The following is a 14,146-nucleotide window of genomic DNA, read 5'->3' on the forward strand; positions in this document are numbered from 1 at the left end:
GTATATGAAGAATTGGAAGAGTCCTTTTGGCCAGAACCCAGAGCACCAGATAGTAGCGGAACAATGTCCTCTGGAAATGCAGTGACAGATAACGATGTTGAGGATCACTATTGTGGGCCGAGGAACAAGAAGCCGGATTCAGCATTCAATCCAGTACAGGTCTGCAAAGGAATGGTTGTGCTTGTCAGACCCAGTAATAAAAAACAAATGATATGGGTGGGGCGCTGCATCACTGATGCAGAGGAGGACGCGGAAACTAACTCCTTCAATGTAACTGTGGAGTGGTTCAAGCCAAGTTCCGGATATACGAAGGATTGCCTAGAAAAGAGATGGGTGCTGAATCCAAGGGATCCCAGCATGAGCATATCGGTGGATAATGTTGTGCATGGTTGGATGCGGAAGCAAAGTGCCACCATCACCTTGCCAGACCATGCAAGAGATGCAGCAAGAGCATTCATAACCCGGGTTCAAGGTGAGATTCATTAATATTCCTTTACTAAGTTTCTAATGTATTTTATTTCAAGGTGAACAATCCAAATCTGAATCAGAGGAGGCGTGATGGCATGTGGCTTTACGCCATTCCTAGGTGAGATGATACAAATAACAAGTATAAATTCTTAGTTGTTTTAGCAAATCTTACTTAAAGTTCAAGGTGAACAAGCCGAATATGAATTCATCGGATTGTTATAACAAATTGCGAGGTGATGGCATGAGGCGATACGCCATTTGAGAGTGGTAGCCATTCCTATATGAGGTGAGTGAAATATTTATTAGAAATACCTCATTCAATTGTGCACTTCTAAGTCTTGGTCCACTCAGTACTGTTTGCATGTTTTTATTTTAATTCTTTCTCTAAAATGTTATTTAGCATGTAGCTTCATGCCATTGCTCTCCACAATCATGTATTGAATTTTTCTATCCTTGCATAATACTTCTCCATATATATAGCATGTGCGCACATGTGATATGGTTCATTAGGCCTGATATAGTGTGTGAGGTAAAACAAAGATGATGTGACATATGCATTTACCAATTACATGTGCATAAATCTAATAATATGGCGTGTGGCCCATATTAATGGCACATAAACCCATATTGTGGGCTTACGTGCTTTATGTACCATCATTCCCTTGCAGCGTGTGTGTTGGTTTCCTTTTATAACACAACGAACTCCATATTTTAGGGTGAAGAGCGTTCTCATGGCAAGCACAAAATCTGTAAGTGAGGCAGAAAAGGAGACAGAGAAAGAGATAGGTGAAGATGTAGAATATATAAGTCTTCCAAACTCCCCGTACTATACTCCAGGTGATCATTTTTCTGAACAAACGACAACATTAACAACTATTGAGAACGCCCCAATAACATCAAAGACAACAATCCAAAGCAAAACAACTGACCCGGAGAAGGATGATAGTACTGCTGAGAGTACCAAAAAGGAGGTGTCCACTAGCGCTTAGGCTTATAATGGCGTGTGCCCTCATGCCATTTATTTGATCACCAAATACTTTTTTCCCTTTGCACTAGTATATCTTAATACCGGTCTGAGAAATAGAATGGCATGTGCCCTCAGGCCTTTTACTAAATCACCTTTGAAAGAAATGCAAGCCTCTATGTCGTAAAAAAAAGGTACTAGAGAAATTCCTTAATAATATGAATGTTATTTAGTTTCATGAAAATACACTAAGGGTCAAATGAGTTAAATGACTTCTCCAGACTAGCAATGCCTCTTGCTACACCTTCACAATTAGATTCGTTAGAAAAAGATAACATTGAATAATATCTAAATGTTCTCACCATTAAGTTATATGTCTGGCTAATAGGAATGACGTTCATCTTAGAAAGCTCACCACACGCTCAATGAACAAACAAATAGTGTGTGTGCGCATGCCATCGCTTTTCTTTAGCTTCAGATTCGGCTTGTTCACCTTGACAATGAGATTTATTATACAACCAGATGGACTCAGTCTGAACACAAAGTCACCGCGCTAGTCACCATGCCCTAGATATGTCTAGCCCCTGGACAAAAAACATATAATTTCACGTCATTTTCAAATACTTGAAAATTTGTACCTAGTCCCATTTTACTGAATAAATCCTACTTTAACGAAATAGAGCATTATATCAGTGAATGCTAAATATAGGATTTAGGCCACCCTATAATGTGATGTGAGAGTCATAGTTTCTTTTTTATACTTTCATGGCTCTAGAACAAGGTATGCTACCTACAATCAATACCATATTCTTCTTCTTCTTTTTTTTTCCTTTTTAGGAATAAGTAATACCATTAAAGCTATTGTGCATATAATGTCTTAGTTTCCTTTAAAGTTTATTTCATTATGAGTAAAGTGTAGAGTTATATTTTTAAGAATGATAGCATTCTAGCATGAAAATATAATAATTTGTGTCTTTAAATCTTTCTTAATTTTCTTGTACATCCATGTATATACACCTTCTAAAGGTGTGATGAGATTAATGATAATTTAGTGGTGATAGGTTTAATTACTAGATCAAACTACACAAATAGTATTATTTGATTGTGGTGGTTTGCTTTTGCTTTTTTTTTAACTTTACTTTAATGTTTGATAGTATTTAGGTGATGTTTTGACATTGACATTGTTAATGTCAATGTTAGAATGAGATGAGATGTTTCTTTATGGGTTTACAAAGGAAATTGGATTTTCTATCTACAATGATTTAAATGGTTAGTTATTAATTAAAAATTAACATTTAATTTTACTAGTTTTGATGATGATGATGTTGATGATCTAGCTATACATTTATTTTATTAGATTCATGCATTTACTAATTGGTAACTATATTCACATACAAACAAAATAAATGACAAGTTGAGTAAGTTTTATTTTAAACAAGATTACTTGGTAGTTTTTCCTTGGAAAGTGGTTTAATCATGGTTTATGCTGTTGGATTTAAGTTTAAAATTATCAATCATTGATGATTTTTATTATGCTTGTTTTGAAATGAGATGCTTTTGGTGTGGAAATGAATTCATAGAAGAGTGGTTTAGTGATCAATTTTTAAACATAGCTTTGTTGTGTTTAAATTTTTGATTAATGCATATATGATTTTCATTAAAGTTTCAGTTTATAAATATGTTTATAAAAACATTATAGATTATACTTTAGATTGTTTTTGAGCATTGTAAATAGTCGATGTGAGATTAGTGATCTTATTATATAGAACTTAATTATAAATTTCTTCATCTTTTAATTCTTATATTTATTATTCTATTTGTTAAAAGTTATTGAAAAAAACATTTTACCTCATTAACTTTGATGTTCAAGTTAGTTTGCATATCTTGCATACATTTATGATAATTAATTAACATCAACGATAATTAATTATCTTTGTTCTATTTGATTGATAAGCTTCAAATTTTAAGTTTTTTTCAGCATTATTTGTAATTTTAATGGAGGTTTAGGGCTTTTCGATGGCGCGATCGATCGGCAGGGGCGGCGCCAGGCCGATCGAAGAGCCGCTGGAGGCTGCGATCGATCGCATTTGCAGCAGCAGTGAGGCGGGCAGCACCGCAATCTATATCCCGCTGCTCCGGCGCTGCCTGGAGCAGCGCGCGCTGCCCCAGGGCAGGCGATTGCACGCGCACCTCCTGGAATCCGGATTCCTCGAGCGCAGCGCCGCCGATCCCATCGTCGCCAGCTACCTGGTGAAGATGTATGGCAGATGCGGCAGCGTGGCGGATGCCGAGGCGGCATTCCGCGCCTGCGATCCAGTGCGCACGCCCTACACCTGGAACAACATGCTCTCGGCGTACCTGGGCAACCATCTCCCGCGCGAGGCGCTGGAGATCGGCAAGAGCATGGATCTCGAGGGCGTTCCCAGGAGCGCCTCCAATCTGGTAAGCTCCATCTCTGCCTGCGCTCGCCTTGGCTCAGCGTTTCTTTCGCAAGGCAGGGAACTCCACGAGCGCTACCGCCAGTGGTGGCGGCGGGGAGGCGGAGGAGAGGTGGCGGTGGCGGGCGAGGAGGACGATCTGGTGGCCACCGCGCTGGTGGACATGTATTCAAAGTGTGGGAGCTTGGACGATGCTAGGCGCGTCTTCGACGACTACTCGGTGGATTCCAAGAGGATGGCGCTGTGGACGGCCATGGTCTCCGGGTATGCGCTCCATGGGCATAGCCGCCAAGCGCTCGAGCTCTACCAGCGCTTTCTCTCCGTATCCAGCGAGCCCCCGGACACTGTGATGCTGCTCAGTGCCATCACCGCCTGCTCCAGCGCAGAGTTTCTCGACGATGGGAGAGCCATCCACGCGCAAATCTCTTCCCGGGAACTGGATCACCACACCCACCTGGGGAACGGGCTTGTCAACATGTATGGGCGATGCAAGGAGCTCCACAGGGCGCGGAAAGCCTTCGAGAAGATCACTGCCAAGAACTTGGTGTCGTGGAACGTGATCATCGGGGCGTATGCCCAGGAGGGGCATCGCGGCCACGCCATGGAGCTCTTCCAGCGGATGGATCCCGAGGGGGTCGCGGCCGACGCCGTCACCTTTCTCCACGTCCTCGACGCTTGCGGCGGCGTGGAGGCGGCGGGGGACGTCCGGAGGATCCACAAGAAGCTGGAGCTCTCGGGCTTGGAGTGGGACGTGTTCGTCGCCTCGTCGCTCGTCAACGCCTATGGGAAGTGCGGCTGCCTCGCCGAGGCGAAGAGGGTCTTCGACGCCATGCCGCTCAAGAACACGGTGACCATGACGTCGATGCTCGCGGCCTACGCACAGCACGGCCTCGGCGAGGAAGCTCTTGAGATCTACAGGGAGATGGAGTCGCAGGGGAGGAAGGCCGACCGGGTGACTTTCATCAGTGCTCTCGACGCTTGCTCCAGCATCGGGGCTCTCAGCCAGGGACGAGCGATCCACAGCCGGCTGCTCGTGAGTGGGATCATCCAGCAGCCAGACGTGGTGCTGGGGACGGCGCTGCTCAACATGTATGGGAGGTGTGGAGTGCTCGGCGCTGCAAAGTCGCTCTTTGATGGGATGGCGGACAAGAACACAATCACTTGGAACGCGCTCATGGGGTCGTATGCTCAGTGGGGGTATGGCAAGGAGGCGCTCAACCTCTACCACTCCATGGACGCGCAGCCAAACTCTCTGACGTTCCTGGCGGTGCTCACGGCTTGCTCGACGGTGGGAGCGCTGCTCCAGGGCCGAGCTGCGCACGCAAGGCTGGCTCCGGCCGGGTTTGAGAAGGAGGTGGAGGTCGGGGTCGCGCTGGTAAACATGTATGGCAAGTGTGGCAGCCTCGAGGACGCGCTGGGAACGTTTGCGAAGCTGGAGAGGAAGACGGTGGTGACTTGGACGGTGGCAATGCTGGCGCTGGCTCACCACGGCGAGTTTCGAGAGACGCTGCGGTTGTTCACGGAGATGGAGCTGGAAGGGGTGGCGCCGGACAGTGTCGCGCTGCTGGCGGCGCTCTTCGCTTGCAGTCACAGTGGAAAACTCAAGGAAGGGAGGAGCTACTTCACCAACATGATCCAGGACTACGGCGTGAGTCCGACGCTGGCGCACTACGACTGCGTGGTGGATCTGCTGTGCCGGACGGGGCTGCTGGGCCGGGCCGAGGAGCTCATCGACAGCATGCCGTTCGAGCCGAGCGCCGTGACTTGGACGACGCTCCTGGCGGCGTGCCGGACTCACTCGACCCTCTACGACAAGGCAAAGGTGGCGGCGGACAAGGCGCTAGAAACGGAGCCTCACAACGCCGGGATCTACTTCGCGCTCTCGTACATGTACTCGGGCGTCCGGACTTACAGGCAGGAGCGGCTCAACGTCTCGGACAAGCTCAACTCGATCCAGCGCCAGGTCGGGCGGTGCTTCATCGAGACGAGGGACCAGATCCACGAGATCGTGGCGGGGGAGACGGCGGCGCATCCTTACGCGGCCGCCGTTGACGAGGAGCTCCACCGGCTAAACATCGAGCTGACCATCGAGCGGGGATGCAAGGTGGAGGAGAAGAACCACAGCGCCAAGAGGGCCGTGGTGCTGGGGCTGGTGAGCACGCTGCCCGGCACCACCATCCGAGTGGTCAAGAACCTCAAGCTGTGCGCCGACTGCCACCACGCGATCAAGCTCTTCTCCAAGATCCGCGGCAGGAGGATAATCGTAAGGGACTACGTTGAGTTCCACCACATCGAGAAGGGCGTGTGCTCGTGCGACGGAAGGAAGCCGGCGCTCGGCCTGGGGCTGGATTGCTTGGTCGCTCCTCCGACTCACATACCGGGAACTCTTTGGTGATTTAACGTTGCATGGGCTTTCTTGCAGCAGTTTCCAGCTCATGTAGAAAAGGTGGTGGCTGGCGTTCAAAAGAAGAGGAAGCAAAATACAATATCAAAGGCAACGGAGGCTTATCGCATCCTAAAGTGTTGCCTCCGAGACGCTTGGCTGCGCTTGCCATTGAAAGTATACTCGACGACAATGTCCACGTCTCGAGGATTGCGGGCGTTTGGAGCCACCGACATCTTCCCGGTAAGCGCCTCTCCCTCGCAAATCGTGATCACGTCTTCCAGATACAAGACGGTTTGCTTCCAGTGCGTTGGACGAGAACGAGGCCCTGTTACAAGAAATCCAAGCCGTGAGAAGACTCCAATTCAGGCAAAGTGAAGGGCGTTTTACCTGTGGAGAATCCCACCACCTTGTGGCACTTTGTAAAGGAGACGTCGAAGTATGCTACCAGCGCATGGATAAAATCGTTTCGGGTGGCAACGAGCTTGAACGGAGCCGAGAAGGACACATCCCCGGGTGTCATGTTGCTAATATCCATTGTCTGCAAGTTTTTTTAAAAGAAAATCAGTCTTTCAAGCTCAGCAAACAAAGAAATTGAAAGGATACAAGAATATGAGAGAGACTTGAAGATTTGAAGCAAAGAAATCCAAACGATAGAGACAATGAAACTGATGATATGATAGAAAGATATGAAGCTGAGACGACAAACAAGAAAGAACGAGAGGAAAAGAAAGAAAGAGAGGAAAAGAAAGAAAACGCGGACCTTGATCAGCTGCGTCTGTGTGACGATCTGGTTTGGCTCGACCGTGTCAACCAGAGGCTCCAGCATCGCTTGTTTCTTGATGCAGCTCATGTCAAATCCATAGACCGAGCTCCAGACTGAAATGGCTGCGTTAGACAAGCTAGACGCCATGTAAAAGTAAACTACCAACAGTTTATTTTCTCGTGCTTGTAGTCTGCGTCTTCGATCGCTGTCAAGTGCAAGCTTGTTCTGTCCGGAAGAACCACGCCGCCGGGCACCTGGGAGAATCGAGAATTCATTACGATGGAAACAAGAGAGAACTGGACAACTTACGAGCCATTTGTCACGGGCATACAGGACAGTGTCGAGCATGTTTTCGAAGAGAAGGAAATATCCCATCCATTCGGAGATGATCACGTCCACTTGCTGAACAGGGAGCTCGATCTCTTCCACCTTGCCTTTGAGGACAGTAATCACTGCACACCACATAGAGGAAGTTGAGCTTCTAAAACACGCATTGTTTGGTTCGCGCTTACCATCACTATATCCATTCTTTTGTATGATTTCTTTCGCGGTATTGGCCATTAGCGAGCATTCCACCTGCAAGAGGCGAGGAGCAATCCATCTGGAGGAACAGAAATAAGAGAAGAAACCATACCGCATAGACATGCTTTGCTCCACCCTTCGCACAAAACAAGGAGAGAATTCCCGTCCCGGCACCGACATCTAGAACTACCTTGTCCTTGAAGAGGAATCCATTTTCATAAATAACGTTCTGGTAAGTCTTCGTTCTCACAGTATCTTTAAGCATTTCCTGCAAGCAAGCACCAAAGAGAAAAACAATAATGTGGCCGAGACAATCGCTTGTTTCTGGCACTTACTTCGTGAATACCTGCAAACAAACACAAAATCAGCCTCTCCACGCCACAAGCCCGCGACTGCTTACCGAAATGCGCATAAGAATCGAAGTAATAATCCGCGCTGGTGGGATCGACCTCGTGCTCCTCGGGGAGGATTTCCTCCATCGGCTTCTTCAGCGCCACGAGATCCATGGGCTCCGCCTCCTCCTCCTGGGCCGCCACGCCTGGCGCCGCCCCCTTCTTTGGCCTCCTACGCCCCATGGCGCCTAAAGCCCTAAACCCTAGGTCTACCCAAGAACCCTAAAAGGCGAAAGGGACAAAAGGAAGGAAAAAAAATTTCTTCATTCTTTTTCATGAGAGAACGCTGTTTGCTCCTTCCCACGTAATTGGCAAGGGATGAGCCTCTGTATTGAAGACGAAGTAGCTGAGCGGCAAAACATCGTCCTCCCCGAACAAAAGGAACAAGTACTTGAGCGTTTCTCCCAGGAAGAACGTCTCCATCTTGTCTCGCTTGTAAGAATTCGCGACCGTGACATCGTCAATGCTGCTGTAGCCACCGGTGCTGATCTTGGTGTGAGCTTCGAAGGCTTGGAAGATCTTCCATCCCCATTCCCTGTACCTGGAAGTAAGCAAAGAGTGAGAGAGAAGCTCTTGAGCCGCTCCAAAGGAAGAAAAACTTACATCGAGTCGCCAGTTATCCTATACAATACAAAAAGAGACTCCACCGTCTCGGGGCGAAGAAGGTTGTGACGATCCAGAGGCTTGATGATGATGTCCTCTTTGTATTGAGCGTCAGGCTTGCCGCCATCCATGCCTTCTGTGTGATCGCCCTGTTCCAAGCCGGCGTTAAACTCTTCGAGGACAGCGAAGAAAAGAAGAAGAGGATGAAAGCTTGACAGACTTTACCTCAGTTCTAAAGTAAGCTATCTCGGGAGCTAGTCCGGTAATAGTCACGTTGTACATCTCGTAGCAAGTTCTAGCCAGCTCTTTCGCAAGGGCCAGATCCTGCACGTCCTTCTCGCTCAAGAATCCGGACTCCTTGGCATCCTTCTCGGGAAATCCTCGAGTTGCTCCTAGAGCAAGATTTCCGGCTAGAAAGCATACCTTGCACAAGGAAAAGCAGAATCAGTCTCAAAAGTAAACAAGACAGCGCTATATGCGAAACGTAAACGTACCAAGTGATCCATTTTCGGACTGAAATCTTCGTTTCTTCCACTCGGAAGCTCGCCTACGAAAGTGAGGCCATTTGGTACTGACTTCGCGACCAAAAGGTGCTTGACCCCCGCCATTGCTTCGTCGTACATACCTCGAAGATATTGGACATCCTGTCCATCGCCAACGCCTCCCTGTTGGATCCAGACCTTGAGCAGATATTCGTAGTAGCTGTCCCCTCTCGATCCGAGTCTTATGTTGTTCCCTTGAAACGTTCCAGAATGCGGGCTGCAAAGAGCAAACACTCACCTTATTAGTAACTGAGAGAGAGAGAAAGAAAGAGAAGCTTACTTACTTCATGTAAATAGGAACCAGCCCCTCGAGCTTAGGGAGTCCCTTGATGTGCTCGAAGACGCGCATTGCAGCCTTTCCATACTTGGGATCACCTGTGACTTTACTCAAGTACCAAAACTCGAGCTGCAAAGTCGTCACCTCCGACGTGCTGCTCGCTCCACGCTCACCGGCAGCCGGATGAGCGCTTCTCGCCGACAAAACCACGTCCGAGAATGGAATCGCCGACGGACTCGTCTCAAAAGCGGCCATCAGCCGGTCTCCCAAGTCCTTCGCTAGCTTCAGATAGACCTCGGGCTTCGGTCCAGGCGAGAGAGCAACTCCATTCTTACTCCCGTCTATACCAGGCACCGAAGTGTCACCTCCGCTTAGATGGTACGCACTCAAAAGTCCTCCGAGCACTCGTATGGTTGTCTCAAACAAGTTTACCTGTCCCTGGTGGCTAAACCTGTTCGCGAGCTCCTTTTCTATCCATCCCCCGGCCTCTTCTACTACGTCGTCTAGTCCCATGATCATAGCGGTGTCTAAAGCGTCGATCGCGGTGGCTCCAATCCCTCCTAAACCATTTATACCTCTTCTACTCACTGGCTGCAACTCGTCGAATCCCAAAGCGAACTGCTTGTAACCATTCCACGCGTGCTTGAAAGCGTCGACCACGGCAGCTTGGCGTTTTATCCACACGAGCTCCTCGGGGCTGTTTCTTTCCGCGATAAATGGCAGCTTCACCTCGTTCTCTTGATGGTTGCTAGAGTTGCCGGAGCTACTGACTTGTCGAAGCAGGCCGAGCCGGAGCTTTGGTGGTAAGTTCGGGAGCCTGTGTGTGCTCCAAAACTTTTTGAGGAAAGGACTGTCCTTCATCCACCTGTGGCCATTGTATCCCCCTAGATTCCGCAGCAAACTCTTGTTGTTTGTGTGACCGGATTGATCCGGCTGGAGGAATGCAAGGTACCCGAGACCCATCAACATGAGCAGTGCGAGTAATTGTCCTAGCCCGCATGACGAGCAGCACCTCCTTCGTACTCCACTTGAGAAGAGAGCTCGTACTACCACCTGAAAGAAAACCAAACACATCGATAAAAACAATAAATGAGAAACAAAATGGCTAGGAAAAAATGACACACAAACGTTGAGAGCTCGAGAGAAAAAATCTACAGTGAAAAGAAAAGAGCAAAAACCAAAGCATTATATAAAGAGGAAACAAACAAACTCGAAGGATCGAGAGGGAAAAAAAAACAGTCAATGGAAGGCCGGAGAGAGATCAAAACCTAGCCCTACAATGCTGGATTGAAGAAGCGCGACGCATTCTCTCACGGATCGGGCCCAATTGCCACTGATGCTTCCAAATCCCGGAGATTTCGATCCATTTCAATCGTCGGCAGCTCAGGGCACGACAAATCGAGCTAGATCCAGCGGGAGAGCAAGAAAACGTACCCGAATGGCCGAGCGCCGCCTAAGCTTGGCATTGTCATATTGTAGATCGCGATTGGTGGAAGGGAGCAGCGCCATATCGTAGCTCCTCCTGGAGGGCGCTCATCAAGCAGGGCAAAACACGCTATGACATTGTAGAGCCGACGTGTCACGAAGCTATTGGCTAAATATATAAACAACTTCCTCATAAAGAGAATTACGAAACCACTAACATTTTAAAACTTACTATATTTATCTATAAAGTATTTTGGAATTATTAGTATTATCTTCATATTACAGTAAATCACATTAGTTATGCCTAATCAATCTCTACCTGGTTTTGAAGTCAGGTGAAGATGTCCAGGCCAATTTAATTGAGAATAACTTTTTAGTGCTCTAAAATTAAAATCACAATTTACACATAGGTTTTTAATTTTACTTGAAGGTTCTATATATGATCACATAAAAAGTAAAAATAGAGTAATTTGCAACTTAAAGCTAAATTCTTAATGGGTATATAAGTTCTGGTAGACAATATTGGTGAGGATAAAACTTTATTAAAATATTTCAGTAAGACATAGTTAAGAAAATAACTTTTTGAAATTTACCCTTTTATCAGCTGCCATTGATTGGATCTAGCAACCTCAGCAACTCTTCCTTATTATTATAGATATGCATGTAAATATATATAAATACACTAATTTTAATAATTTAGTATATGAACATATGATTTGGATTGAATCTAGACCACCCAATATTCATAATATACTTTTTTTAATTGAAAAAAAATTGTAATTTTTTATTACTCAAATAAAAGTCTTTGTAATTATATTTGCAGTATTACTCTATTATAGATCTAGGGTGATCTAGTACATTAAGTCATATTTTGTATGAATACAAAAAGTAATAGTTCATTTCATCCAAAAAAATTATAATAGCAAAATTACATATTGAATGATAGTTATAACTGATATCTACTTATATAAAGTTGACAAAATTCAATCCAAAATGAACTCAAACTCAGTTTAGGTATATCACCCACTATTTCCTAATCTTAAAGTTTAGAGGCTTGGGATTGTAATATTAAATGAATCTTAGTCCTTTATTAATATAAATAATTAAGAATCTTTCTATATCAATAATAATTTAATTTTAAGTAAGCTGTATATAATATCAAAATAATTTGGTATCCATTGCATACAATAACACTTGATTTGCCTAATAGTAGTCTCAATCCTATTTAATATTATTTATTAACCCAATTAATTAATATGTGATTCAATTAAGAATTTTGAAAGTTTTACTAGAAGAGAAGTAGATATGAAGCTAAATGAATATATATCACACAGCTATGGGCATAAAGACAAACCATTTATTTTTAATAATTATATTTTGGAATGAAGTTTGGTGAATTTTCCAAAATTTGCATTTGATTGATGAATCTGTATTATGTTTAACAATGAACTTTTTGAGTAAGCATGTAATTGCATTTCTAAGTAATTGAACAGTTTCCTTGTAATAACCATATTGTGAGTCTTTATTTTTATGGTGTAACTTTACTCTTTCACACTTTAAAGTGTTAAAGCATTATTTATAAAGCTCATCTTTTAAGCCCAAAAATGTTTATTGTATTTAGCTTGAAAGGCTATAATCATAAACATATTTATAATTTATAAATTAAAGATTAATTTTATTACATATCAACCATTAGATGGTAGAATAAAATAGAATATATGAAAAAGTGTTTTAGTGTTTTATAAAATGTAAATACAAGATTAATCTAAATGAATAATAACCATTAGATGGTAGAATATCCCAAAATATTCAAGCATATTTTAAGTATATCCACTATCACTAAAAATATTACATTATAAAATAAAAATAAAAATATGATAAAATAAAATAACAAACATAGATCATTAATTAATATAAATGTAATTTATTTCTATTATTAATTAATATAAATTTTATAAAGTATAATTTGTAAACTACTATGTATTTAACTGTTTTAAATACAACAGTAAATAATAACACTTTCAAGAATGTTTATAACAAATATTGAAAAAAAAACAGGACCATTTCGTAATTCAGCCCAAATTCACAAAGCCTCAAGGGAATAAGTAAAATACTTAGCTTAATCTTACCATAGTGTTTGCAGAACACTAGTTATTTCACTCCACGACAATTCCTTCATTCGTCGCCTCCATAAACTGTCCTCACCATTTGTTTTCTCGCTGCCAATACTTGTCTTGCCTCCAACTCTTTTCTCTCTTTAATCGCCTTCGACTCTTCCCTCGTCCGCAGCTTCCCTCTGGGAGCTTTCCCGGGTATCAACGGTCTACCCTTTACAGACTTTGCAGCCTCAGCAAACTCTGTACCAAAAACCACAAACGCTTTCAGGAACAAGTAAAACGAAGACGCATTACACAAACCTTCCAGAGGATGATTATCCTTCCATTCCTGCTCTGGTAGCTTCCAGGAGATGGGAGCAAACTCCACCAGCATCTGCTGGCGGCTTTTGAGAACCATAATCATATCCGTCTCACCTAAAATACATATGCAGCTAGCGAATGATAAAAAAGAGTAGTATAACTACAAACTCACCCTCAAGGTAGCTCTTGTACTTTGATTTCCCCAGTTCCTCCAGCACCTTTGCAATGGGCGCGAGCTCCACTTCCCTGCCCTTACTCGTCCTCACCCCTCCTTTATGGTATCGCCCAAGCTGAGGAGCTACCACAACTCCAGCAAGGTATCCGCAAGAAAGGAAAACAGGAGCTCCCCGCTCGGTGACAGTCGAACACGGCATCATCACCCCTTCGCCAACTACGACGCCCATGATGAGATCCGGCCACACCGAGTAGCTGCTCACTGTGACCAAATACTTCAACTCGCAACGCCATTTCTCCGCACACATGCAGGTGTCGAAGCTTAGATTGAGGGAGCCATCAACTGGCTCCAGGCACGCCACCGAATCGTTGTAAGTAGCACTGATCTTGCACTCGAACCACGGGGCATCCCGAAACTTGACCATGATGGCGTCGTCGGCACCTTTGCTGCTGTTGGACGCTGGCGCAACGCAGCCCAGCGCTGTCCAACAGGTGCCATTCGGCCTGATGAGAGTCGCCATCCCCGTGCGGCTCTCAATGCTCGGCGGCTGCGACGATTGGCGAGAGACGAGGTGCACCGCGCCAATCATGCTCCCCACCTTTTCTTGCAGAAGAGGCGCGTTCGCCACAGTTGGCGGTGAATTGCCCATAAGCTTCAGGACGTACTTGTGAACTCTCTTGTGCTGGTACAACTCCTCCTTCATGGCGTAACTTTTCGCTGCGTTCATCCGCCTGCGACGGTCGAGTTCCTGTTTCCTGGCTTCCACTTCGGCAA

At 45.1% G+C, this 14,146-nt stretch overlaps 3 protein-coding genes across 4 annotated transcripts; 1 reads left to right on the forward strand and 2 right to left on the reverse strand.

Moving 5' to 3' along the window:
- Positions 1-3,448: 3,448 nt before the first annotated feature.
- Positions 3,449-6,265, forward strand: LOC9657826 (putative pentatricopeptide repeat-containing protein At3g11460, mitochondrial). The gene has a single exon (XM_024682914.1). It carries the CDS (start codon positions 3,449-3,451, stop codon positions 6,263-6,265), a length of 2,817 nt encoding a protein of 938 aa, XP_024538682.1.
- A 43-nt stretch (positions 6,266-6,308) lies between these two features.
- On the reverse strand, positions 6,309-8,154 carry LOC9657827 (protein arginine N-methyltransferase 1.1). Its single transcript, XM_002978117.2, has 9 exons — positions 7,942-8,154; positions 7,877-7,887; positions 7,654-7,809; positions 7,532-7,595; positions 7,329-7,471; positions 7,186-7,273; positions 7,017-7,132; positions 6,644-6,794; positions 6,309-6,581 (listed from the first exon to the last, which is right to left on the reverse strand). Exons 1-9 carry the CDS (start codon positions 8,114-8,116, stop codon positions 6,376-6,378), a joined length of 1,110 nt encoding a protein of 369 aa, XP_002978163.2. The 5' UTR covers positions 8,117-8,154; the 3' UTR covers positions 6,309-6,375.
- A 23-nt stretch (positions 8,155-8,177) lies between these two features.
- On the reverse strand, positions 8,178-10,948 carry LOC9653140 (mannosyl-oligosaccharide 1,2-alpha-mannosidase MNS3). 2 transcript variants are annotated; one of them, XM_024683136.1, is made up of 6 exons: positions 10,790-10,948; positions 9,363-10,408; positions 9,031-9,295; positions 8,762-8,959; positions 8,537-8,685; positions 8,178-8,474 (listed from the first exon to the last, which is right to left on the reverse strand). In XM_024683136.1, exons 1-6 carry the CDS (start codon positions 10,862-10,864, stop codon positions 8,207-8,209), a joined length of 2,001 nt encoding a protein of 666 aa, XP_024538904.1. In that variant the 5' UTR covers positions 10,865-10,948; the 3' UTR covers positions 8,178-8,206. The 2 variants fall into 2 exon arrangements, with proteins under 2 accessions (XP_024538904.1, XP_002978164.2); XM_002978118.2 differs by lacking the exon at positions 10,790-10,948 and adding an exon at positions 10,634-10,783.
- Between the last annotated feature and the right edge of the window lie 3,198 nt (positions 10,949-14,146).

The sequence above is a fragment of the Selaginella moellendorffii genome, unplaced genomic scaffold (genome assembly GCF_000143415.4).
Source record: "Selaginella moellendorffii unplaced genomic scaffold, v1.0 SELMOscaffold_36, whole genome shotgun sequence".
Taxonomy (NCBI): Eukaryota; Viridiplantae; Streptophyta; class Lycopodiopsida; order Selaginellales; family Selaginellaceae; genus Selaginella; species Selaginella moellendorffii.